Source organism: Aegilops tauschii, chromosome 5 (assembly GCF_002575655.3).
Source record: "Aegilops tauschii subsp. strangulata cultivar AL8/78 chromosome 5, Aet v6.0, whole genome shotgun sequence".
NCBI classification, from domain to species: domain Eukaryota; kingdom Viridiplantae; phylum Streptophyta; class Magnoliopsida; order Poales; family Poaceae; genus Aegilops; species Aegilops tauschii.
Window position 1 is genome coordinate 284,202,811 of NC_053039.3, and position 24,673 is coordinate 284,227,483.

The 24,673-nt window shown below is 42.9% G+C and overlaps 1 protein-coding gene across 1 annotated transcript; it reads left to right on the forward strand.

Annotated features, from left to right (window-relative positions):
* Window positions 1–7,415: 7,415 nt before the first annotated feature.
* LOC109773888 (puromycin-sensitive aminopeptidase) lies at window positions 7,416–21,499 on the forward strand. Its single transcript, XM_020332615.4, has 34 exons — window positions 7,416–7,543; window positions 8,595–8,728; window positions 9,298–9,381; window positions 9,519–9,566; window positions 9,806–9,946; window positions 14,354–14,429; window positions 14,623–14,699; window positions 15,230–15,343; window positions 15,432–15,506; window positions 15,707–15,814; window positions 15,892–16,104; window positions 16,225–16,286; window positions 16,395–16,422; window positions 16,495–16,581; window positions 16,702–16,727; window positions 17,090–17,153; window positions 17,234–17,314; window positions 17,437–17,484; window positions 17,587–17,605; window positions 17,747–17,751; window positions 17,868–17,879; window positions 17,959–18,015; window positions 18,268–18,377; window positions 18,443–18,523; window positions 18,734–18,917; window positions 19,296–19,444; window positions 19,533–19,671; window positions 19,748–19,894; window positions 20,143–20,224; window positions 20,311–20,486; window positions 20,602–20,712; window positions 20,785–20,901; window positions 20,997–21,068; window positions 21,260–21,499. The coding sequence occupies exons 2-34, from the start codon at window positions 8,639–8,641 to the stop codon at window positions 21,338–21,340; spliced, it is 2,964 nt and encodes a 987-aa protein (XP_020188204.1). The 5' UTR covers window positions 7,416–7,543; window positions 8,595–8,638; the 3' UTR covers window positions 21,341–21,499.
* The last annotated feature ends 3,174 nt before the right edge of the window (window positions 21,500–24,673 follow it).

Below are 24,673 nucleotides of genomic sequence, written 5' to 3' on the forward strand. Positions count from 1 at the left end.
CCGTGACTAACTCATTAGTCGCATTGCTTGCAAGGCTTATAGTGATGTGCATTACCGAGAGGGCCAAGAGATACCTCTCCGATACATAGAGTGACAAATCCTAATCTCAATCTATGCCAACCCAACAAACACCTTCGGAGACATCTGTAGAGCATCTTTATAATCACCCTGTTATGTTGTGACGTTTGATAGCACACAAGGTGTTCCTCCGGTATTCGGGAGTTGCATAATCTCATAGTCAGAGGAACATGTATAAGTCATGATGAAAGCAATAGCAATAAAACTAAACGATCATTATGCTAAGCTAACGGATGGGTCTTGCCCATCACATCATTCTCTAATGATGTGATCCCGTTCATCAAATGACAACACATGTCTATGGTCAGGAAACATAACCATCTTCGATTAACGAGCTAGTCAAGTAGAGGCATACTAGGGACACTCTGTTTTGTCTATGTATTCACACATGTACTAAGTTTCCAGTTAAACAATTCTAGCATGAATAATAAACATTTATCATGATATAAGGAAATATAAATAACAACTTTATTATGGCCTCTAGGGCATATTTCCTTCAATATAGATGACCTAGTCATCGCCAATTGTTTGATAGATGCTAGAGTGTTTGTGCATGCTTTGCCACATATGTTATTTGCTATGTTATTGTGTGAGCATGTTGATTGCATATTTTCCCCATTCGAGGACATCCATTTGTTGCTTTGGTTGTTTGGCTTTTTGTTTTTGCCAAATGGATGGACAAGAATGCCTAAGAACTCCCTCTAGCTATCTATGCTTTTTCTCGTCTCAAACTCTATTCGTGCTACATCACAAAGTTTGAACAAGTCGAATTCGGACCCTCGGGGTGAGGAGCACTCGGAGTCACCGATCCGTCAAGGGCTTAACTTCCAAAACCTCTTAGTGCATTTCGATCTGACCGATCCATTCCGTTCAGTCATACCGAGTTCATTAAGTTGATCTAGGTTTTAATCTCAGTGCAACCGATTTGAACCCTTCAGTCACACCGAGTTGCAGCAACCGCATGCGATTCTGGATCTCGGTGCCATCGAGTCGTTCCACTCGGTCGCACCGACAGAGTCTGGATATATATACCCGGGTTGAAAATTTGGAAATTTCTCCAAACGCCTCACCCGCGCCTGTCCAGCTCTGCCGACTCGAGGTCTTCGGCTCATCTCCTCGTCGCCCGCGACCTCCTGCCGCTGGTGTCCTCCGCCGTCAACGGAAATCTTCGCTGCTGTTGTCGCCATAGCGGGTTCATCACTAAGCTAGGGTATGAACTCGACCCTTTGTGCTTTCAACACTCTGATTCTTAGCACAAAGTCAATGCCATGATTCTTGCCACGATTGAAATAGTCCTATCCAATTAAAACTTCCTTTAGATTAGTTTTGATCCAAAAACTTAGGGTTAGGTTTCCGCCGAACTCATCCCAGACCGACCGATCTGAAAGATTCGGTCTCACCGATTTGGCCCAGGCCATTGCACATGTACTACTCGGTCTGACCGAAGTGTACAAATCGGTGTGACCGAGTTTACTTTCTCTGTGAAACCCTAGCATCTCGGAGTCACCGAATTATGTCTCGGTCTGACCAATTTCACATGTTTAGACTCTAAAGTTGCTTCGGTGTTACCGAGTTTGTCATATCGGTAGCTCCAAAATGCTTTCTGCAGAAAACTAAAATTAAGTTTTTGAGTCATTCTTTTTGCCAAAACAGTTGTACTTTGTGATGCTCATCTACTCTACCTATACTCATCTGTTCACAGGGTCAGTTTCAGCAATGTCGGACCAGAGTGACAGCCAGAACAGGCCAGAGGAGCACCAAAATCTCAGTGGGGGCACTAGTCCCTCAAGCAGCTCTGATGATGGAAGCAGAAGCACACCCAGCAATCTGCCTAAGGCTGCTACTAGGCATAGGAAGAAGAGAACCTCGAAATCTGAAGATGAGGATTATGTTGCTGATGAAGAGGTCACTTCCAAGAAGAAGTTGATCAAGAAAGAGCAAGTTGTTGTTGTTGCTGCTGCTGGCATTAAGCCAGGGATGAAGAAGAAGGCTCCTGCTCAGAGGAAGCCCATGTCCAAAGTTAGAGCTTCGACTCAGGAAACCATGGAATTCTCTCTTGAACCAAGAGAAGAAGAAGCTGTTGGAGACAAGAAAAGAAAGGAAAAGGGTCAAGAAACCATGCCAGGGTGATTGGCAGATCCTCAATGATGAAAGACCCAGCTGAAGATGAGGAAGAGGATGAAGAAGAAGATGCTGCACCAGCTCCCAAGACACAAAATTGATGGGAGATGCAATCAAGTCATGGGCTGCTCCTTCTAAGCCCAAGACTGCTCCCAAGCAATCCTCTCAAGCACAAGCTCCTAAGCAATCTGCACCCAAGAGAAGCACAAGAAACATCCCATCTGCTGAGAAGAACAAGGCCCCAGTGCCTGAAGTTCAGGAAGATGAAGAGGCTCAAGTGCTCAGAAAGCTCAAGCCCAAGATACCTGATCATGATGACAATCGTCCCATTGCAGAAAACATGAAGTTAAGGAAGATGCAGGTCTCAGACTATGGAGGCAAACTGATCCTTATGCTACAAGGAGAAGAAATGTTGTAGATTACAGGTTCCACACCAAGGAACAACAGGACTTCTATGAGACTGTCCTCCTGGACAATAAGCCTATAGTCAGTGACATGAGATGGGTTGATTGGACTTTCATTGATGACAATGAAGATCACTTTCCTGGAGTTCATGAGAGCTTCAGAATGAATGGAGTTGATGCTTTTGTGGGTCAGAAACTGACCAAATGGAATGATGAGATGGTGATGCACTTCTACTCCACAGCTCACTTCTACCCAGATGGCAATATTGTCTGGATGACAGAGGGTACAAGGTACCAATCTTTTATTGCTGAGTGGCTGAGCTAATCCATGCTCCTGCAGAGGCTGATGATGATACAGATGTTTATGCCAAGCCCGGGAAAGACAACAACTCCATGGCACACATGTACAAGGAAATTCCTGATGATGCCTTGGAGACACACAAGTTTGGCTCAGTCTACTACCTTCTGTCAGGACTGCCAACAATCAACACTATCCTGAGGCACACATTGTTGCCCAAATCTGGAGATGATAGGATGATCAGAGGGCATTCAATCAATTTGCTGCATATGTTTGATGTGCTAGAAAAGTTCAAGGTGATGACCTTCACAGTTGAGACTGTTAAGAGGACTGCAGCTGATCAGAAGATATCATATGGATATGCCCTACAGATTCAGATGCTCATTAACTCCAAGGTGGGCACAAGCACACATCTGCTGGATAGAGAGCACCTTCCAATGAGGCCAGATTTTGAGGATAACACAGTTGTTATGGATGCTTCACATCCTACTTCTGTTGAGGCACATGAGAAGAGAGAGAAGGCTAAGGCAGAAAAGGCTTCAAAGATTCCAGATGCCTCAGCTGCAAATCTCAAGACCAAGCAGGACCAGCTCAACTATCTGCTTGAAGCCACAGTGAGGGTTGAAAAAGGACTAACCACCCTGACTCAAAACCAAGAAAGTCTTGAGAGAATCATTGAGACTAAGTTTTATGATATGGACTTGAAGGTCACAGAGATTCAGATTGTAGTTGAGCAACTCCAAGAAGAAGCAGAGGAGAGGAAGATCTACTACAGATGCTTATCAGAGGGTGCCTAGAGCACAAAGGTCTGCAGCTGTGCCAGTCAGTGACACAAGGGCCACAACATCAGCACCTGCAGCTACAGCCTCGGTTGCCCCTCCAGTGGCAACCCCTCCAGTTCCTCAGACATCAGCCGAAGTCTTTGCAAATGATTTTCTCTCCATGCCATCTTCGCACTCCGGAGCTCCCGGAGATTGTGCATTTTCGAGCTTTTTGGTAACTTGTTGCCAAAGGGGGAGAAAGTGTATAGATCATAGGCTTTGAGAGAGAGAGAGTGTGTGTCTTGCTTCTTATTTGTCTCTCTTGCTACTTATTTGCTCGTTTTGCTCATGCGTTTGTTACAATATTTGTGCTAGTGTGTGAGATACTCTTATGATCATGTGTTTGATCATATTATGCTTTATTATATGTGCTTAAATGATGCTATCTTATCACTCATGTATGATCAATCATATTTATCTTGGTGATGAGTGTATGCTATTTATATTCTATCATTTTGAGCGCTCCACCAAGATGTATGTGACATGAAAGAATAACCCATGATCCTAATCGATTGTGCATTTGCATTCAAAAGCAAATCATAAATAATGCACAAATTTAGGGGGAGCTCTTGCTTATCACATACTTCTCAAAGCGACGATATATTTCATTCCTATTATCATTTGTCGAAGCTTTGATCTATATGTTGTCATCAATTACCAAAAATGGGGAGATTGAAAGTGCAACTAATCCCTGGGTGGTTTTGGTAATTCATAACAACATATAGCTCATTGAACTAATATCCTTTCAAGATGATTATTTCACAAAGTTCAATGATTGGTATGGCATGGACTAGAGATGTGGACCACTCAAAATGCTAAGGACAAATATTGGCAAAAACTCAAGACTCTTCATTTTCTATTTTAGTGATCCAATATCACATTGAGTCCATAGGAAAAGCCAATACTATTAAAAGGGGATGAGGTGTTACTTAATGGTCTACTTGCTCAAAATGCTTAGTGATATGCTCCAAAGCCCTCAGCCATTTTCTCAAATCCAAATATGTCCTAAACCTAAAGTCAAACTCGGCCCCACCGATTTGGTTCATCCGGCGCCACCAAGTTCACTTGACATAGCCATAGTCAGAAACCCTAATCAGTTCGGTCTCACCGATAGGGATCTCGGTCTCACCGAGATGGGACTACAAACTCTCTGTTTCCCTTCGTAACGTTTCGGTCTCACCGAAATGAGCGATCGGTCCCACCGAGTTCGCAGTGCAAACTCTCTGTTTCTCTTTCATAACGTTTCGGTATCACCAAAAGGAGCGATTGGTCCCACCAAGCTTGCGTGACCAACTGTTTGTTTGTTTGTTACTGAAATCGGTCTCACCGAGTTGAGGTAATCGGTCAAACTGAGATCAAGTTTTGCCCTAACCCTAGCTCATCGGTCCCACCGATTTGATCTTGTCGGTCCCATCGAAAAACCTAACGTTCACATTTTGAACTGAATTGGTCTCACTGAGTTCATATATTCGGTCTGACCGAGTTGGATCTTTTGTGTGTAACGGTTAGATTTTGTGTGGAGGCTATATATTACCCTCCACCCTCCTCTCCATTTGAGAGAGAGCCATCAGAACGTGCCTACACTTCCAGCATTCATTTTCTGAGAGAGAACCACCTACTCATGTATTGAGACCAATATATTCTAATCCAATCACAAGAATCTTGATCTCTAGCCTTACCCAAATTGCTTTCCACTCAAATCTTCTTCCACCATAGCCAAATCTGTGAGAGAGAGTTGAGTGTTGGGGAGACTATCATTTGAAGCACAAGAGCAAGGAGTTCATGATCAACACACCATCTATTACCTTTTGGAGAGTGGTGTCTTCTAGATTGGTTAGGTGTTACTTGGGAGCCTCCGTTAAGATTGTGGAGTTGAACCAAGGAGTTTGTAAGGGCAAGGAGATCGCCTACTTCGTGAAGATCTACCCAAGTGATGCAAGTCCTTCGTGGGCGATGACCATGGTGGAATAAACAAGGTTGCTTCTTCGTGGACCCTTTGTGGGTGGAGTCCTCTATGGACTCGTGCAACCGTTATACTTCGTGGGTTGAAGTCTCCATCAACGTGGATGTATGATAGCACCACCTATCGAAACCATGCCAAAAATCTCCGTGTCTACATTGCATTTGCCTTTCCAAACCCCTCTCTTTACCTTCATATGCAATGATTTACTTTTCACTGCTATACTCTTAAAATTGCATGTGTAGGTTGATTGCTTGACTTGTGCTAAATTGTTAAAATCTGTCAAGACTTAAAATTGGGAAATGATATATTTTTATTTGATCAAGTAGTCTAATCACCTCCTCTAGACCTACTTTCGATCCGACACAAGTGCTTAAACCTGAAGAACAACTGTTCTCATTTAAGATTCCATTGCTATCGTGCATACTGCTTTGCTCTTGTATCACTGTATTTACTCGTACAAATTTATTTTTAAATTGAAGGATCCAATCGAAACTTCAATGGCACAACAGGTATGTCTACGCATGTTTCTTTAACAGATTTGCTCTTATAAGTAGCTCTGTTGATTTCAATTTCAATTGTGTATACAATTGACTTCTCATATCATACACATTACTAGCATTACAACATAGCCAATAGTGTAGTTGTACATGTAGACCCGTGGTACCCATCTGAAATCTTGTTGTGTCGTGTAGTTTCACACGCTTTGTATTCTTTTAGTGTTGCTTTGTCTTGAACTGATATTATTTGAATCGTGTCTTTATTTTGATTTGGCAAGACAATGCAGTGATCATAGGACATACATGTATGTTTGTTTGATGCTTTTATAATGTACTACTAGCAATAGAAGACTTGGTAGTTTAATCTTGTCCACCTTACTAATGAACTGGTTCACTGAAATGAGTTTCATATACTAGTACATGCTAAACCTGTTATGTGTCTGCTTGTTTCTTCTTTTAGAATGTTGACAGAATATTGGGGAAGGGTGCCTTATTAAGTAATGATAAATGAAGTAATGCAGATAAGGTTCAGGATAGTGAGACATCCTTATTGGTGTCCAAGAAAGCTGATAAAACAGCTAAGAAAAACTATCCTGAAGACAATGAGACAACCCCAAAGTCCTGTCTTGGTTTAGTGTTCGAGTTACCACTATCGTTGGCACAAGTTATTCAAACTCACTGTCTGAATCAGTTCGGTTTCTTGAGTCTCAACTACAAGCTAAAAAATATCGATCAGCTGTGCTGCGACAAGAAGCGGAAGGACTGCGGAAGTCCCTGGAGCATTCACTTGCCCTTGTCCTTATTGAAGAAACCCATGGCGAACGCACGGGCTGGCTAGGCTAGGCTAGGGTTTTGCTGTCACCAGCGAGGGAGCAGAGGTGGACATATGTCGACGGATGGAAGAAGAAGTGGATGAGGCCGGTCGTGGGCTCTGAAGGTTTCCAGACGCTGCCATGTGGGCCCAGGATAGATGGACGCATTGACCATGATCACGTGGGATAGTTGGGCGGACCGACACACGGGTCTGAGGCGGACACTGAACAGACGCGCGGCGCGTTTATTTCATATCCATGTAAATGCAACGTAAATATGGACTGGAAATGCGTCGAGACGGACGACTAGCAGACGAATTTTCGATTTGCATCGGCGGATTGGGCCGGCGTCCATCCATTTGCTTGGGTGGGTTGGGCCGGCGTCCATCCACCGTTTTTGTCCGTCCATTTGCGTCGGCGTTGGAGTTGCCCTTACCCCTCCAATTCGCTCTCTCTCTCTCTCTCCACTCTACTTATCCCCATCGCCCGTATCCCCGGTTACTTGCTCACTCTGGCTCCGAGGAACAGAACCCACAACCTGATCAGGAGGTACGGATCGTTTCTCCTCCATCGCGTCGATTCCATCGATGCACAGCTTCCGTCGATCTATCTCACTACCCGTGGTGTTTAATTTGAATCGACCGTGTGCAAGTAGCTTAGCGAGAGAGGAGACGGCGGCGCCCTGGTAAGTCCCCTCGCCGGCCGTCCTCCTGCTCCCGCACTCGGCAGATCCGTCCGCCCTGCCGGCCCTCCTCCTCCTCCCCTGCGGTTGCCCCCCTAGCCGGCCCTCCTCCTCCTCCCCTGCGGTTGCCCCCCTAGCCGGCCCTCCTCCTCCCCTGCTGGCTTCTCCTCTGCCCGCGCCCGCCAAGGGCTTGCCCGAGCCGTCCGCCGCCGCTTCTGTTCCTATTCCCGTGCTCCGGCGTACGTCTCCTGCTCCATCTTCCCCCCCGTGCTCCCTTGTCCCTCCTCCTCTGCTTGCGGGGTCCCAATCTCCTCTGGTCCATAGCCACCAGATCCAGTCGCCCCCTCTTCTTCCCCTGCCCCTACTCCTCTTTCTTGTTCATACACTCAAGTCTCATTCCCTGCCTCTCCTCATCTTCCCAGCAAGCAATTGCTTAGCATTGTAACAGTCCTTTTTTTTGGAAAGTTTGCTAACCCTAGTTATATGTTGGTGCAGATATTATACTTTTCGTTGAGAAAATGAAAGACCTATTTAAACTCTATGTGTTGTACTTTATTGGTGTAAACTATTTTTTGTTTTTTTGCGTCAATATTATATGATGTACCCTTGGATTTCTAGAATATTTGATAAAACATTGCTACATAATCATCCAATTATAGTAACACATTATACAACTTCTGTTTTGATGCATATGCTAATGTTGCTATGCAATTCCATAATTTGACATCCAAACATGATTACGTACTGAAACCTGAGTAGGATTCTGTGAGCCAATTCAATTAGCACCCAAACAACCGAATTCGTATTCATGTCCATTACAGTTTCCTGTCTGAATTGGAATTGAAACCAATTCAATACGGAGGCCTCGAATACAGACATCCAAACACAGCATTAATGTTATGATATGGTTTGCTATAGGGTTAAGGTTGAACGCGAATTGAGTTCGAGTGTTGGGATTCGGAATGGCTCGTCGTCTCATTAGGCCCGCTGCGGCGTGCCAAGGTTGCAGTTTGGTTAAGGCTGGGTTTCTGGGCGTGGTCTCCCCTCTCCATGTGATTCCACTTTCCCTCAACTACTCACTCGTTTCCTTCCAGTGTTCTTCTCCTGCAAATTGTAGCTAGTTTCCCTTCTAGAGTTTACAAACACCTAATGTTTCAATGTTGGAATTGCTACCGACAGTGTAATTTCAAGTTAAATTACTCCTTTTGTGCTGGCTTGATGGGATTCTTCATTTATTTGTGCATCTGACCTAGACTTATACTTCCTCCGTTTCAAAATAATTGAAGTTTAAGGTTTCTCCTAAGTCAAACTTCATTAAGTTCGGCCAAGTCTTCTATATAAAAGTATATCAACATGTACAACAGAAAATTTGCTCCATTAGATTCATTATGAAATATATTTTCATATTATGTATATTTGATATTGTAGATCTTTGCGTAGACTTGGTCAAACGTAAATAAGTTTGACTGAAGATAATCCTAGAACTTACTATTTTGGGTAGGAGGGAGTACTAGATTGGCAGAGCTCATATTTATGTGTTGTGGGGCCGTTCTCTTGCATACTGCCATTGAGTGATCTACTGGGCCTTTCTTGACTACTTTCCCCCTTTTTTTCCTGCCAGTATCAAAGATTGCCTTACTCCTCTTCAAAGAGAGGTTCCCCAGGGAATAAGTACTCTGGCTGCCTCGCTAATTTAACAAAGGAGGTGGGGCCCCTCTTGTAATCTTGTGGTTGCATGATAATGATATATATTTATTGCACATTGTTACCCCCTTTCAGTTTTGGCCTTGTTGCATGCCTTTACTTTGCGTTGCTTATACATTATGGTCTGCATTGTTGCAGGGTTCACACTGGACAGGAACAAGGTCCAATCCTTTGTTGTCGTTACATGTTAGTTTTATCTTCCATACATTATTACTATCCTTCGTTAAACATTGCGTATGTGTTTCCTCAATGTTGTGTTAATTGGGCTGGCAATAAAGTGTTGCATTTTATGTAACTAAAAAGAATTTTACGAATTAAATAATATATACTTTCTGTCAAGTGCGTTCAAATGGCACATTTCTTACTTAATTTCATGTGGCATACATGTATATTCCGTGTTCTTATTATTTTCTTTTGTATTTCAGAGTTCAAAGTTTGTCAGCAAGAGGACAGCTTGTTTGATTGCAACAGGGCCATCTCCTGCTGCAACTGAAGAACCAGAGATGGACCTTCCAAAGGAGATATTCTTGAAAGACTACAAAAAACCTGACTACTTGTTTGACACGGTAACTCAGCTTTCTTTTTCAAGCGTATACAGCGCACAGCTTTCAGTATATGCGCTTCCATTCTTGGATATTTTCAACTGCTATGGCATATGGGTTGTTTCTGTAGCAGTTCACAAATTTTACTAGGAAGAAATGCTGGTATGTAAAGTTTATCTGGGTTTGCGGTGCACTATAGCGATGCAATTGCAGTGCTTGTGTGCTGGCTGCAACAACAACAACACAACAACAACAACAACAACAACAACAACAACAAAGCCTTTAGTCCCAAACAAGTTGGGGTAGGCTAGATGTGAGACCCATAAGATCTTGCAACTAACTCATGGTTTTGGCACATGGATAGCAAGCTTCCACGCACCCCTGTGCATGGCTAGTTCTTAGTCGATACACCAGTCCTTCAGATCTCTCTCCACGACTCCTCCCATGTCAAGTTCGGTCTACCCCGACCTCTCTTGACCTTGTCGGCACGCTTTAGCCGTCCGCTATGCACTGACGCTTCTAGAGGCATGCGCTGAATATGCCCAAACCATCTCAGACGATGTTGGACAAGCTTCTCTTCAATCAGCGGTACCCTAGCTCTATCTCGTATATCATCATTCCGGACTCGGTCCTTCCTTGTGTGGCCACACATCCATCTCAACATGCGCATCTCTGCCACACCTAAGTGTTGAACATGTCGCCTTTTAGACGGCCAACACTCAGCGCCATACAACATTGCGGGTCCAACTGCCGTCCATCTCAACATGCACATCTCCACCACACCTAACTGTTGAACATGTCGCCCTTTAGTCAGCCAACGCTCAGGGTCATACAACATTGCGGGTCGAACCGCCGTCCTATAGAACTTGCCTTTTAGCTTTTGTGGCACTCTCGTCAAAGAGATTGCCAGAAGCTTGGTGCCACTTCATCCATCCGGCTTTTATTCCATGGTTCACATCATCGATATCCCCAAATATCTAAATGTGTCCCGAGGCACCACTTGCCCATCAAGGTTAACCTCCTCCTCCTCGTGCCTAGTAGTACTGAAAGCACACCTCATGTACTCGGTTTTAGTTCTAAGTCTAAAACCTTTGGATTTCAAGGTTTGACTCCATAGCTCTAACTTCTTATTGATCCCGTTCGACTATCATCGACTAGCACCACATCATTCGCGAAGGGCATACACCATGGGATGTCTCCTTATATATCCGTTGTGACCTCATCCATCACCAGAGCAAAAAGATAAGGGCTCAAAGCTGACCCTTGGTGCAGTCCTATTTTAATCGGGAAGTCATTAATGTCGCCATCACTTGTTCAAACACTTGTCACAACATTATCATACATGTCCTTGATGAGGGTAATGTACTTTGCTGGCTTTGTGTTTCTCCAGGGCCCACCACATGACATTCCATGGTATCTTATCGTAGGCCTTCTCCAAGTCAATGAACACCATATGTCGGTCCTTCTTTTGCTCCCTGTATCTCTCCATGAGTTGTCGTACAAGAAAATGGCTTCCATGGTCGACCTCCCAGGCATGAAACCAAAATGATTTTTGGTCACGCTTGTTATACTTTGATAGGGGCAAAGGTGTCCCATCTTTCGATGAGATGGTGGCTATCGTTTTTGGTGGAGTAGACTTTGACGATCCGACTACGAACGTGCGAGGACGTCGCGCCTTAGCAATCGCTAAACCAACTCTGAGAGGTTATTGACCACGCCGGAGCACGATCAACCTGACCACGAAGGTCTATTTCCTGCGCGCATACAAAGAACAAGCAAGAAACTAAGATTGCAATCTGGATACTACGAATATAAGAGGAAAGCTTTGTTAAACAAATGGGGTTATGTGATGTCTTTGTCTGGTCGTTGAACACAAACGAAGTATGCGAGTTGCAGCTATGGCGAACTTAATCTAAACAAAACGTCTAAACAGTGCCTTACGGGCTGTATTTGTAGGGGGAAAGAGAGGGGATTTCGTCCCCCCTGGCAAGGTGGGACTAAAACACCTCCTGAGTCGTTTCCCCTACAATATAGACTAAAAAAATAGCCTATAAGTAGTATTTCGAAATTACATGGGCCTGGCCCAAAAATAAGGTGGTGCAACTCCTATATTAAGCTATGGACGAAATTTATGAAAAGACATCTTTTATATTTCGTCCATGTCCTTGTACGTCATCATGGTGGCTCCAAAGTGCTGGAAACTCCACCAGAAACTCTGTTCTTGCTCCCCTTGCACTCGCCATCTTCTCCATGCTTGATCATGCTCCAATGTTCAACGTTCTTGTCCATGCTTGGCCCTTCATTTATAAGCAAAACAAATGTATCCAATTTAGGCAACATCATATTCTCATGAACATTAGAATCATTACCAAGAAATGGAAGTACCTGGTAATTTGATTGTCGTGTGCGAGCTCTAGTAATTGGTCTAGTATATGTAGCAGTAGGGGCTATGGGTGTAACTTTGTTAGTGATGTCCTCATCATACTTCTTAAGCGATGCTCAATGACTCTCCCATAGCTTCGTTGTATGGCTCATCATCTTAGTTCCACGGTAATTAGTACAACTCTAAACATCCCCTTTGTTCTTGAAGATTGGTACTAATATACTTCGTCTCCATTCTTTTGGCATCTTGTTTGCCCAAAAGATGAGGTTGAAAATCTTAGTTAGCCATACTATACCTATGTCTCCGAGGCCTCTCCACACCTCAATGGGGATACAATCAGGGCCCATCACCTTGCCTCCTTTCATCATTTTTAAAGCCTCCTTGACCTCCGACTCCTGGATTCGCCGCACAAAACGCCTGCTGGTATCATCAAAGGAGTCATCCAGTTCAATGGTAGAGCTCTCATTCTCCCCCATTGAACAGCTTGTCGAAGTACTCCGGTCATCTATGCTTAATCTCCTCGTTCTTCACCAGGAGCTGGTCTGCTCCATACTTGATGCATTTGACTTGGTTAACATCCCTTGTCTTCCTCTCTTGGATCTTGGTTATCTTATAAATGTCCCTTTCGCCTTCCTTCGTGTCTAACCGCTGGAAGAGGTCCTCATACGCCCGGCCCCTTGCTTCACTCACAGCTCGCTTTGTGGCCTTCTTTGCCATCTTGTACTTCGCTAAGTTGTCTGCACTCTTATCTAGGTAAAGGCATCTAAAACAATCTTTCTTCTCCTTAATAGCCTTCTGGACATCATCATTCCACTACTAGGTATCTTTAGCTTCTCTTTTACTATCCCTGGACACTCCAAACTCCTCTGAGGCCACCTTACAAATGCTAGTCGCCATCTTCGTCCACATATTGTTTGCATCGCCTCCTTCCTCCCAAGGGCCCTCCTTAATGACCCTCTCCTTGAACGCCTGAGCTCCCTCCCCCTTGAGTTTCCACCACTTCGTTCTAGCGACTTTGGCACGCTTATCCCGTTGGACACGAATTCGAAAGCGGAAGTCAGCCACCACCAGCTTATGCTGAGGGACAACACTCTTTTCAGGTATCACCCTACAATCTAGACACGCACGCCTGTCATCTCTTCTTGAGAGGATGAAATCAATCTGGCTAGTGTTGACCACTACTAAAAGTCACTAATGTGATTCTCTCTTTTGAAAGAGGGTGTTAGCTACGATCATGTCGTAGGCTAGAGCAAAGCTTAAGACATCTTCTCCTTCTTGATTCCTGATGCCATAACCAAAGCCTCCATGCACCCCTTCAAAACCTGTGTTGGATGTACCCACGTGGCCATTGAGGTCTCCTCCTATGAAGAGCTTCTCGCTAATCGGTACATCTTAACCAGAACTCCCTCTTGGTGTTCTCATTGTGGCCTACTTGCGGGGCATACGTGCTGATAACATCGAGAACTAAGTCCCCAACTACCAGCTTGACCAGGATAATCCGGCCCCCATGTCTTTTGACGTCTACCACTCCATACTTGAGGCTCTTGTTGAGCGAGATGCCTACTCCATTTCTGTTTGCAGCTGTCCCTGTGTACCACAGCTTGAAGCCGGTATCCTCCACCTCCTTCGCCTTTTGTCCCCTCCATTTGGTTTCTTGGACGCAAAGGATATCCACACCTTCCCGCTGTATCAACTAGCTCCCGAAACCTACCTGTCAGGGACCCTATGTTCCAGCTACCTAAGCGGATCCTCTTAGGCTCGGCTAGCTTCCTTACCCTTCGCACTCGTCGAGTCAAATGCGAAGACCTTTTCTCATTTCCACTACAACGGGGTGTCGATGTAGCGTGCCACTAAGGATGCGGCGACCCGATCCTTGCTCACTTGCCACCGTATCCAGATTAAGATACGACGCGCCGCAGGGGGGGGGGGGGGGGTGACGGCCCGGCCCTTGCTAAAATTATACTTCCCCTGTAAATTAGCCATCGATTTTGCTATTTTCTATCTGTACAGTACTTCTAACTTCTTACTGTTACAAAATTATTCTGCAGGTGGATTTAGAATTTCAACTTGGTGATGAAAAGACCATGGTTACTTCTAAAATAGCTGTATCTCCAGGCAATGAAGGTGAAGATTCATCCTGGGAGCTGTACTTTAGTTAGAGAATCATATCAGTGTTGTACCTTTTGAAACATGTCATTAGTTTTCTGGTTAGATGCTTCAGGACTTTCTTGTATATTTGTTTGTTCATCTACTATTTTTCTCAGTTTGAGACGTCCAAAATGAGGTTCTGGACCTCATCACAAACTCTTTGTAGCAGGCAACTCATCTCCACTCACTCTTCACGGATGTGATCTAAAGCTGTTATCAATCAAAATCAATGGCACAGAGCTGAAGGTACTTCATGTGATCTACTTTTGCCATGTAGCATGATGTCGTGTGTGCATGTGCTCACATGATCCACATAAGTTCATGATTTTGAGAAATAAGTTGGGAATAAGGTGAAATTATTCTAGGGTGGTCGAAACCTTTGTTCACGGTTAAATGTTAGACTCAGTTTACACGCTATGTTCTTATTTGGAACAGAAGTAGTTGGACAAAGCACATGCATGTACATGACAGACAGAGAAAGAAGCCCATCTATTAGCTGTAGTAGATTTTATCAGTGGCCAAGAGAATAAGCAGTCCCACGGGGCATTCATACTGCATTCTTCAGGCTATACTTTCCACCTAGCTATTACATGTACACCTGTAATTGCGACTCCACACTGAGTAGTAGCAAACATCTGTTTTTATGCCAATATCTGTGTGCCTAATTATTTGAAGCCCAGTGCGGTTCATAAGTGTATTCATGCAGAAGTTCCTGCATCTTTTGGATGTAATGTAAGTATGCTAATTGTCTGACTTGTGTATACTCTGAACACTAGAGTGACAAGTATACAGTTGATCCACGCCATCTGACGATTTTGACACCACCTGCTGGTGTATTCAACATGGAAATTGTTACGGAGATTTATCCTCAGCTCAACACATCTTTGGAGGTACAAACCACTGGGAGGGGCACAAACTTAATTACTTCTTGGAATTAAAATCTCTTGTATTCTGTTCTGATTTGTTATAAGCTTACAGGGTTTGTACAGGTCGACTGGTAATTTTTGCACCCAATGTGAAGCAGAAGGATTCCGGAAAATTACCTACTTTCAGGTAGGTTTGCCATTTTGGAAATTATGCTCAATAGATGACCGTGATGATTCTCTCTGTTGTAGGCCACCATGTATTGAACCTAAGTATGCATATGCATCAAACTAATCAATCTCGTTTTTCTGTCCATCAAGGATTATGTTTTACCTTTTTTTTCTGGTGATGAGATGACTTACATTTGCAAATATTAAATGCTATCGCAGGATCGCCCGGATGTGATGGCAAAATATACTTGTCGTATTGAAGGTGATAAAACTCTGTATCCGGTGTTGTTGTCTAACGGCAATCTTATCGAACAGGGTGATCTTGAGGTACACTGCTTTCATGTGCAATTGTCAGAGCGACCACACCGATGTGCTCAACCACATGCTTTTTTTTTGAACTATAGGGTGGAAAGCATTACGCACTATGGGAGGACCCATTCAAGAAACCATGCTACTTGTTTGCGCTAGTTGCTGGTCAGTTGGAGTGCCGGGAGGACTCATTTGTTACATGTTCTGGCCGCAAAGTTACACTTCGAATTTGGACTCCTGCTCAAGATTTGCCAAAAACATCCCATGCTATGTATTCTCTTAAAGAAGCTATGAAATGGGATGAGGAGGTTGGTCTACTAGACTGATTTGTCTTGTTATTTTGCTACAATTATTAAGCAGAATAAGTGACATAATTACTAATCAGATAATTAATCTAATTCAGTAATTCCACCTCTGTGTTGTTCCAGGTTTTTGGTCTTGAATATGATCTTGATTTGTTCAACATTGTTGTTGTTCCTGATTTCAATATGTAAGTTTGTTTCCTATTTGCATCGGCACTCTGCCCAAAAATGGTGGTATTATGATTTTTTTAATGGCATTGCCTTGCCCTGATAAAATAACTTTGTATTATTCGCAGGGGAGCAATGGAAAACAAGAGCTTGAATGTAAGAATTTGCCTCTGCTTAGAAAATATTTGTAGACAAAAATTTGATGATGTTCTGTTTATCAACGAACAGGTATTTCAATCTAGACTTGTGCTAGCATCACCAGAAGCTGCCACTGATGGTGATTATGCTGCAATTTTGGGTGTCATTGGACATGAGGTATATCACACAGAAGTTTCAGTTTTTCTTTTACAATATTTATTTGTTATGGCCACATAATTTTGATATTTTTATTGAATTCAGTTACACTTCTGATCTTGGCTGCTTGTATTTCTGCAGTATTTCCACAACTGGACTGGGAATAGGTAGTTATCTCAACAACACACCATACTGGATGTATCTTTTATTGTTTTTGCTTTCTCAGAAGATGAAGGGTCTGGTTGGCCTGTTGCTGATCGCATCTTTACTAGGGTTTTCAGCTATATTCCACTTTGAAACGTTTTGAACCTTGCAAGGGAAAGCATATTGAAGCAACTAGGTTTTTTTACTGATGCGGCCACATGCATGATTAGTCTAGACTGGAAATAATCTCTTTGTGCCTATCTAACTGCAGAGTGACTTGCCGTGATTGGTTCCGACTAATGTTGAACTATGTTTTTTCCTGATGCGGCCACATGCATGATTAGTCTAGACTGGAAATAATCTCTTTGTGCCTATCTAACTGCAGAGTGACTTGCCGTGATTGGTTCCAACTAACGTTGAAAGAAGGACTAACTGTCTTCAGGGATCAGGTATTCATGCTGTAGATCATAATGTTATATAATGTAAATTTGCTTTTATTTTTTCTAAACTAATTAAGGATGTTGTGCAGGAATTCTCATCAGATCTTGGCTGTCGCACAGTAAAGCGCATAGCTGATGTCTCTAAACTTAGATCCTATCAATTCCCTCAGGTTCTTCACATGTGCATTCTGTGTTACTGCGTTTCTCATTAGTCTGATGTAGATCCTGCAATGAACTTCCAGCCACAAGGTTTCTTCTGTTTTTTAATCATTACTTATTCCTTGATATCCAGGATGCTGGGCCTATGGCACATCCTATTCGCCCCCTTTCATATATCAAGGTAATCATACTTAAGTCTCAGTTATTTGATTTTAATTACCGCTAAACGTACAAGTACCATAAATATCTGTGGTATAATTATTGTTTTGAATTTGATTTCCAGATGGACAACTTCTATACTGGTCAGTTGCTTTTTCTGAAATATTATGCACTTAATAGGGTGTACAACAATGTTAACTAATTACTTCCAATCCCTGATAAAACCCTGAAACCTTTTCTGATGAACATTCTTTGGTGACCTTGAATGTGGATGACATGGTCAGTCACGGTATGCTTTTTCCCTGTTCTGTTTTGTATTAGCTAAGCTTTGCAATGGAAATCTTCTGACATTCTCTTTTGCTGCCTTTTACCTCGTCATCTGATGGTTATGGAATTTACGCACAGGTTTACGAAAAGGTATTGGGTTTAGCTTGTCATCTCATGTGACTTACACAATAACCGTAGGATGTAACAAATGGATATGCACTTCTTGTAGGGTGCTGAAGTCGTCAGGATGTACAAGACAATGTTTGGAGCTTCAGGGTTTCGAAAGGTAAAAGTCAAGTGTGGTAACAGGGTTTCTTTTACACAATTGTACTGTTTCTTAATTATGAAAAATCAGTGGGCACTCAATTATTTCCTACTCTTCTATTTTGGCCAAAAAGGAGGCACCTAATATACAGGACATATCTGTGATGTGAATCTGCTACATATTATGCATGCCATGGGGTGTCTCTCCTCTTCAGCTGTTGAATATTTGTTATATATTCATGCGGCTTATTTACCAGATCGTCTTCTGTTGTAGGGCATGGATCTTTACTTCCAAAGGCATGATGGACAAGCCGTGACTTGTGAAGACTTTTACGCAGCCATGTGTGATGCAAATAATGCACACTTGCCGAACTTTTTACAATGGTAATACATGTCAATCATTTTACCTGTTGCATGCACGATCTGATTTCGAAAGATCCATCCAATAGGTACTCTCAAGCAGGTACACCTACTGTAAAGGTAACTTCGTCATATGATGAAGGTTCCCAGGCATTCTCTTTGAAATTAAGGTAAGCTTTGACATTCTCCAGTTTTTATCTACCTCTACCAAACTTGATAAAATAATCTACGTTGAGATTATTCTTCCGTTTTACTCTATTTCCGTTTTCCTTCCGTCAATTCTAACAGAACACTAATTTTTGTGTGCCCTGTTATTCAGCTCTTTGTAGCTTATTTTTGGGAGGGTTGCTAAATTCATCTTCCTTTTTTTAATCTTTTAGTCAAGAAGTGCCACCTACCCCTGGCCAACCGATGAAAGAGCCAATGTTCATACCTGTTGCTGTTGGACTTGTTGATTCGACCGGAAAAGATATGCCCCTGACTTCCATCTACAGTGACGGAATGGTCCAAACACTCTCTAATGATGGTCATCCAATCTTCACCACAGTGCTTCAGTTTAAGAAGGTACACACATTATTAGTCTTCCTGCAAAAAGGTTCTCTTAAACGCCAATGGCAAGCCTTTTTTCTTTTTGAACAGGCAAAGCTGTAACTTGGTTTGTGCTTGTAACTACCATCTATAGTAGCATCCTGTGCAGTTCAGCTGCAGTATTCTCCATTCTTCATTCAGTTTTATATCTTCTGCATTAGTCTTCTGTACATTCAAAAGTCATTTTTGCTGGATCTTAATGTCTGTAGGAATTCAGATTTGAACAGAAATCAAGTAATTTATCTTTCATCAGCTTATCGGCCTTCTCTATATGTGCAATAGATATTCAATTGTTTATTCACATTCTTGTCTGATTTTTAAAGTCGCTGAATGAGATATGCTTTGATCTTTCAGAAGGAGGAAGAGTTTATATTTAAAAATGTGCCTGAGAGACCAGTTCCTTCCTTGTTGAGGGGATACAGTGCTCCCATCCGTCTTGATTCTGATCTGACTGAGAGTGACTTATATTTCTTACTTGCTAATGATTCAGATGAATTTAACAGGTTTCTTCTTGTTTACTTGTTAAATAATTCAATGCGGAGTTGAATATAACAATGCAGAGTTGAATATAACAATTCTTGTATTCCATAGATGGGAAGCAGGTCAAATATTGGCACGCAAATTGATGTTCAGTCTTGTGGCTGACTTCCAACAACAGAAAACACTGGCGCTAAATACAAAATTTGTTGATGGACTTAGAGCAATCCTGCAAAGCACAAGCTTGGATAAAGTAATTATTGTTCTGCCCCAGTTGTGATTTATGACTGCAAAATTTAGTTATAAAGGGCTAATCTGAGCTCCTACAGGAATTCATTGCAAAAGCAATAACTCTGCCTGGTCAAGGTGAGATTATGGATATGATGTCAATTGCAGATCCTGATGCAGTTCATGCTGTCCGGACCTTTATTAAGAAAGAACTAGCCTTTCAACTCAAGGACGATCTTCTCGCAGCTGTAAGTGACATCAGGCAACATTTAAAAGTTGTCTGAAATTTGTGGCAATGTGCTCAATTTTAGTAACTGGTTTTTAGTCAATATTGAGTGAAGATCTAGCTATACTATTCAGTAAATCACTATGAGTGGGGGGTCATTAGTTGGGCATTTGATAACAAACCGGTGAAGTGATTTTAATCTTGTTTTTGTTACTAGCCAGTAGGCTGTTGCAATTTTGTCCTCATTCCCTCATTATTTGTTCGTCATAGGTAACAAGCAACAGAAGTTCTGAAGCTTATGCTTTTGACCATGATAGCGTGGCTCGCCGTGCATTGAAAAATACATGTCTCGGTATGTTCTTATTTTTGTAAGTTCTGCTCCAAAATGGGAAGGTTTCAGGCAGTGTATCTTAATATATTCCTGGGTGATGTTTGCAGCTTATCTTGCATCCCTGAATGAGCCAGATGTCACTGAACTTGCATTAAATGAGTACAAGTCTGCTACTAACATGACCGAGCAGTTTGCTGCATTAGCAGCATTGTCTCAAAATCCAGGTCAAGTCCGTGAGGATGCCCTTTTGGACTTCTATAACAAATGGCAGCAAGATTATTTGGTAAGATAGTTACTGCATGTACATAATTAATTCTTGCAAAATTATTTTATTGTACCACCTAAGTGAAGAGTAATTTCTGTTACATGGGAACTTATACTTGCTTGTGTTCCAATAGGTTGTAAGCAAGTGGTTTGCTCTTCAAGCTACCTCGGACATTCCTGGAAATGTAGTCAATGTTCAAAAGTTACTGGCTCATCCTGCTTTTGACATGCGGAATCCGAACAAGGTACATGGTGTTAGCTGGAACTTTTTGGCATTTAAAAAGGTATAGAATTTTGAAGATTTGCTTGTGGCTTAGGTATACTCTTTAATTGGAGGATTTTGTGGGTCACCTGTGAGTTTTCACGCGAAAGATGGTTCTGGCTACAAGTTCTTGGGTGAAGTTGTCTTACAGCTCGACAAAATAAATCCTCAGGTTTCCTTAACTGTAATTGCTAAATGAATAAACACCTTGCTTCCATTTTGTGTTTCAACTGGTTTTGATTACATTTGTTGCATTAAACAATGTAGGTGGCATCCCGCATGGTGTCAGCGTTCTCTCGATGGAGGAGATATGATGAGACCAGACAAGCTCTTGCTAAGGTCTGTCTAAAAGTCCTAACTCTCTGCATTTAAATCGCAATGGGTTGCTTGTATTGCATAAACAGGTACTCCCTCCATATAAGAGCATTTAGATCACTAAAGTAGTGATCTAAACACTCTTTATACTTCTTTACAGAGGGAGTACGTTACAGGCGTGGTATAAGTTCTCTGAACGCTCCTTTCTTCTACAGGCCCAGCTGGAGATGATCATCTCAGCCAATGGACTCTCTGAAAATGTCTATGAGATAGCTTTGAAAAGTTTGGCAGCTTAGTTTCCTGATGCAAAGAAACAATTTGACTCTGCCAGTCGGTTCGACACTTCACCATTACCAGGGCACTGAAAGTGTACTTAACTGAATATATTCTACTACTGTATTTGGCATATGTAAAATAACAGGCTACTGTAGTGGCAATACATTTGAATTCTGGCATTATTGTCTTCACGTTGTGTTGAATCATGTTTTCCTGAAAGACGGTGCTACGGGGTACTCACGGCACTTTCGAGTACACGAGCCATATGTCAAAATCAGTGACAAATCATATGGAGCCAAATGGATGACGTCAACGTCATGCAAACCTATTTTGAAATTTTAAAATGTATTACTACCTCTATTCGGAAATACCTAACATGGTTTTAGCTCAAAGTGGAGGGAGTACTTTCAAACCAACCAGCCAATTTAAAAAAAAAAACTGCTTTCACTCTGTGGATTTCTTTGAACTAGATCTCATATGGGCATGTTATTTTTGAAAATCAAATTTATGGTAGCAATGTGCTTTTCTAGAACAGATCGGTTTTCTATCACAACAAAAGCCAATGATTTGTTTTACATTATTTGACGGAGAAAAACATATTCCTGAAAAATTGTTGCTTGCATATCATTCAAGCAATATTTTGCTTATAAGTTACCTTTAGCGACGCTAATTTGTGTTTTGAAAGATACACGGGTGAAGTTTTAAAGTAGTATAATAACATTTTTAATTGAGGAACTTGCCTTTTCATATATATCAATTGAAATATGTCCACTTTGATTCTAACTTTGAAGGTCGTGTGTTGAGAAACATATATATACACACACAAAAATGTAGCATTAGGATTTAGTTTTACACTAAACAAGAAGCAACTTATTGGTATGTGCTACAAAAAGCAAGTTCGTACCATAAACTTGCTTTTCTAGTGTAAAATTGTGTTTTGAAAATATTTATTGAAACATACCCATATGGGATCTAATTTTGAAGAACTCATTTCCAGATAATGAAGGCGGATTTTGATTCGCCCGGTGAGCTTGAAAGTAATACATTTTTGAAATATCAGGATAGGTTTGCATGGCACTGACATAATCTACTTTGTGTATACATGGGCATATATTATAGTATGTTGCTTGAGTGCAGAATGTGTGCCTGTACTTGCGAGCGCTATGCAACCTATAAAGGATGCTAGGCTATCCGTCATTTCTGGAGCAACCAGGTGTGCTGCGCTCACCGTTGGTTATATTTTACATTCTTAGCTGCTTCACAGGTGGATGACAAATGGGGCTCGCTATGTGTGGGGTCAAGAGAATAGGATGGTTTTTTTTAGTTGTGCGTGAGAAAAGTATACAACCCTAGACCGACGAGTAGTAAAAGGAAAAGGCGACACGGCTTCCTTGTCTTGCTTCTCGTCTCCTCCTCCCCACCCAATCGCTTGCCGTCACCAAGGCCTCCCCCACCCCGCTGCTCATCTCCACCTCACGCGCGCCCTCTTGGTAGCAGCCACATCCGCTGCGGTGCATCCCTTCTCGTCCGCCACCTCTCCTCATCTCCTTGTTTCCTCCCAGGTTTCCGATCTGGAGTGAGAGAGGCAAACTGGTAACAAGCGCCGACACCTCTCCTCACTTCCTCCCGTGTTCCGGTGGGCCACCGAGGATGAGGGGAGCATTGGCCATAGCAGGTGTGGTGCCGGCGAACGCAAGCAGCAGCAGGCGGCGGTGCTGGCGCAGTAGTGCCGGCGAATGCGAGCAGCCACAACCGCAGCAAGCGTCAGTGCTAGCGAAGTGGTGGTCCACGGTGTCATCCTCGTCGTCCTTGGCAAAAGGTCAAGCCAAGATGATTCAATGACGCCACAGCGGGAACCGACCATAAACCCCGGACCCGAGATAACTCTCTCTCACCCCCTTCCTCCATTCTCATCCTTCCCATAATCAAAGCAAAGCAATAAAATGGTTATCCAAAAATTATTCTTGGCTGTGCAGCTACCAAAAAAAGGGAGATCTATTAGGTCAATGAAGGAAATACCAAAAACTGCGACGTGCTTACAGGAGAGTTTGTCGTTCTCGTTTTAAGTTCACAAATATTGCAGCATATTAAGAAATTAAGCTAAATTTTCCAGCCAGCGTTGCAGGTGCGTAGAGAAAAATGCAAATTTCCTTGAGATGGTTCATCACCAAAATCTTTGAGAGAAGGCGAGTTAGTCTTTCAGATGCTAGCCTGACAGCAATTTTTAATTCTTCTATAGCTAACTCAGTCTTATTAGTGCTGTTTTACAGAACCTAATGATTTTATTAATTATTATGCGCTTTACCACAGTATGATTGCTGATGCTCAGTTAGTCATTGTTGTACGAAGGTATATTCATCCTTTCAAAAAAAGAGGTATATTCATGTATTCAAACGAACACGTGCGGACGAAAGGGATCAACGCGTTTGAGTTGCTCTTAGGACCCACAAATGAAGTAGGGCGAGACTACCTGCGACATTCACGGAACCGGGCGCGGTGCCGCTGGCTCCACACCGTGCCGGCGGGAAGGGAAGGCGCACAGCCGCTCGCTGGCCGCCCGCGCGTCGTCTTGCGCACGACGGCAGTTCCGCAGCCCCACGCTTTCTCTCGACTGAGATTGCGGTCCATCCGTCTCCTCCGGGACTTCTTGTGCTGTGTCGTCCTCCACTTGGCTAGCCTAGCCCTGCTACCCTCCAGGCTAACCGTCTTGCAGGGCAGAGAAAGCGTATGAAAAATTGAGAGTACTCTGGAAACTTAAACGCATTTTACTTCTTCGAAATACTTGGTGTGATAATCAGCAAGCACAGGGTTTTATCCAAACACCGTGGATCACCAAAACAAACATAGCAAATGTTCGTCGACATGTACGTGGACATCAATAAGGAGCTGATCATCCAACCGCATGCACCAAATAAAAACGAACACGATATTTTCATTTATATTAGAATTTTTTCCAGGGTATATTAGGATCTCTTTTACATAGCAAAAGTAATTTTTAGCTTGGTCTACTCTTGGCTGGCCGTAGGCACGTCCTCGTGTTCAACGTCATGCTCTTCGCTGGACATGGGAACGTCTGTCTCTCACATCGGAGTCCACCACCTGGTCGGGAACGTCGTCGGTGGAGGTGAGGTCAATGATCGACGTGGACAGTCCGGCCTTGTGGTTGTTACAACTTACAACCCGGCGCAAACGACCCGGAGCTGCCAACGTTGACAGTGTTCCCCATCCGCCACCACTTGTGACGCCTCCACATCCGCCCCGGACGCGATCTCCTCAACCAGGTGCTCGCGTTCAACCTCATTGACGCGAAATCCCAACCTCTCACACAGTGGCCGAGACAGGGGGACCAGCAG